Source organism: Sinocyclocheilus rhinocerous, unplaced genomic scaffold, assembly GCF_001515625.1.
Source record: "Sinocyclocheilus rhinocerous isolate Xijiao unplaced genomic scaffold, SAMN03320098_v1.1 scaffold77, whole genome shotgun sequence".
Classification (NCBI taxonomy): Eukaryota; Metazoa; Chordata; class Actinopteri; order Cypriniformes; family Cyprinidae; genus Sinocyclocheilus; species Sinocyclocheilus rhinocerous.
In genome coordinates this window covers 886,373-888,170 of record NW_015635045.1, presented here as the reverse complement: position 1 = coordinate 888,170, position 1,798 = coordinate 886,373, and the positions used below count along the sequence as shown (strand labels likewise).

The 1,798-nt window shown below is 35.3% G+C and overlaps 1 protein-coding gene across 2 annotated transcripts in view; it reads left to right on the top strand.

The window, feature by feature from the left end:
- Positions 1-1,798, top strand: part of lrch2 (leucine-rich repeats and calponin homology (CH) domain containing 2) — a 65,775-nt gene that overhangs the window by 31,038 nt on the left and 32,939 nt on the right. For both annotated transcript variants that reach the window (XM_016560550.1, XM_016560549.1), the window contains exons 9-10: positions 577-677; positions 833-897. In XM_016560550.1, coding sequence (XP_016416036.1) covers positions 577-677; positions 833-897 — 166 coding nt within the window. The remainder of the gene's footprint in view (positions 1-576; positions 678-832; positions 898-1,798) is intronic.

Below are 1,798 nucleotides of genomic sequence, written 5' to 3'. Positions count from 1 at the left end.
AAAAAAAAAAAAAAGGGTTTTGTTAAAAATTTTTGGATTTTATGTGTATTTTTCAGGCTACAGACAAGCAACTAAATTAGAATTTAATTAAATAAAATTTTTGTCATCTGTCTGTACAAAGCCTTACTAATCCATGAACTTCTATCCACAGACTGTTGTCAGACACCTATTATACCTGCAGACAATTTCCTGTTCTCTTTGTCATTAAATAGTGTTATAAAAGACAGTAATTGTCAGTTATTAATTTAACAGTTCAAAGAAATCAGGAAATTGCCCTAACCCGCAAAGCTGGGTATTTTTTTCAGAGAGGTTTTGCACATGTCATGTATTTCTGTAACTATGTTGCATAATTGTGACTTAAGATTGACACCACAGCTTGATCACAATCAAAACATACTGTACTTAAATGCAAATCGCATGCCCTAGTAATCTCACAAAAATAACAAAAAAGGCTTATTTGTGTTTGTGTGTTAAGTGTAGCATGTCATATCACTGGTGTGTCTAGTTGGTAAATATAACATAATTTAACAAAAAGAAAGTGTGACACCTTAGTTTTCTCATCTCAATTATGTGCAGATCAGGACCCATATGACTTTATTGACCCAAATCCAGATGAGGATGCCACTCTGTCTGAGGGAGATCTACAGCACAATGCACCCTATGTGTCATGTATAAAGGTACTGTATGTATAAACCTTCACACAGACCCATTTGTACATTCTTCATTAATCCTTACCTGTCAAACAAAGACATCACACACCTGAGTACATGTATACATAAAAGCACTCGCTAAACCACAGACTGTGAAAGAGCTTCCCCTCTCTTGTCCTCAGGAGCTGGAGCGGGTTCTGAAAACGCACCAAAGCAAAGATAAAGACAATTGGAAAGAGGAGTCAGGGTAAGTCTTTCTGGTCTGTTTTGATGTTATGCAGCTAACATTCCCGTATTTGTAGGTCAAATTTCCTGCACCGACTTTAGCCATTATCATAAATAGTGCCTGAAACACTTCCTGCCTATAAAAACAAATCTCTTTCAAAAACATCCCTCACCTGGAATTTCTCTTCTTAGAACTTAAGTGTGTTTTCATGGTCAATTACCCATTCAGTTCTTGCCATGAATTACAACCCTAAGAGTCTCCAGCTGCCATTCCCACCAACAAAAGTAGTCCCGATATTTCCATATAAGTCGAGGCACGGGAGATTTGTAATTGGTGCAACATGCTGTAAATCAAATATAAATGAATGGTATTAATTTCATTATGCACAAATTAATTATTCAAATGAAAGAAACCAATTGTAATTTGTAATCGCAGATTTAAAAAAAGTAACTAGAAATTACTATATTGTGGCAGGTGAGTGTAGTATTGAATAGAAATGACAAAAAGTGAATTTACACGTCAATACATTGTTTGTTTTGCTGTCATATAATTGATGTTTTACTTGAAGCAATTTCTAAAGTATGAACATTTACATAGGAGGGTCTGAAAAAATACCTTTAAATATACCCTTTGTTATTTTGGATTATAATGAATACTAAATTAACTGTAATTGAGAGGCCACTTTTAGTATTAAAGGGTTAGTTCACCCAAAAATGAAAATTAGCTTGTGTTTTACTCACCCTCGAAGCATCCTAGGTGTATATGACTGTCTTCTTTCAGACGAATCCAGTCGGAGTTATATAAAAAATTGTCCTGGCTATTCCAAGCTCTATCATTGCAGTCAGCGGGTGTTGCAGTTGAACAGTCCACAAGTCGTCAAATAAAGCTCGCGCATTCATAATAAAACGTGCTTCACACGGCT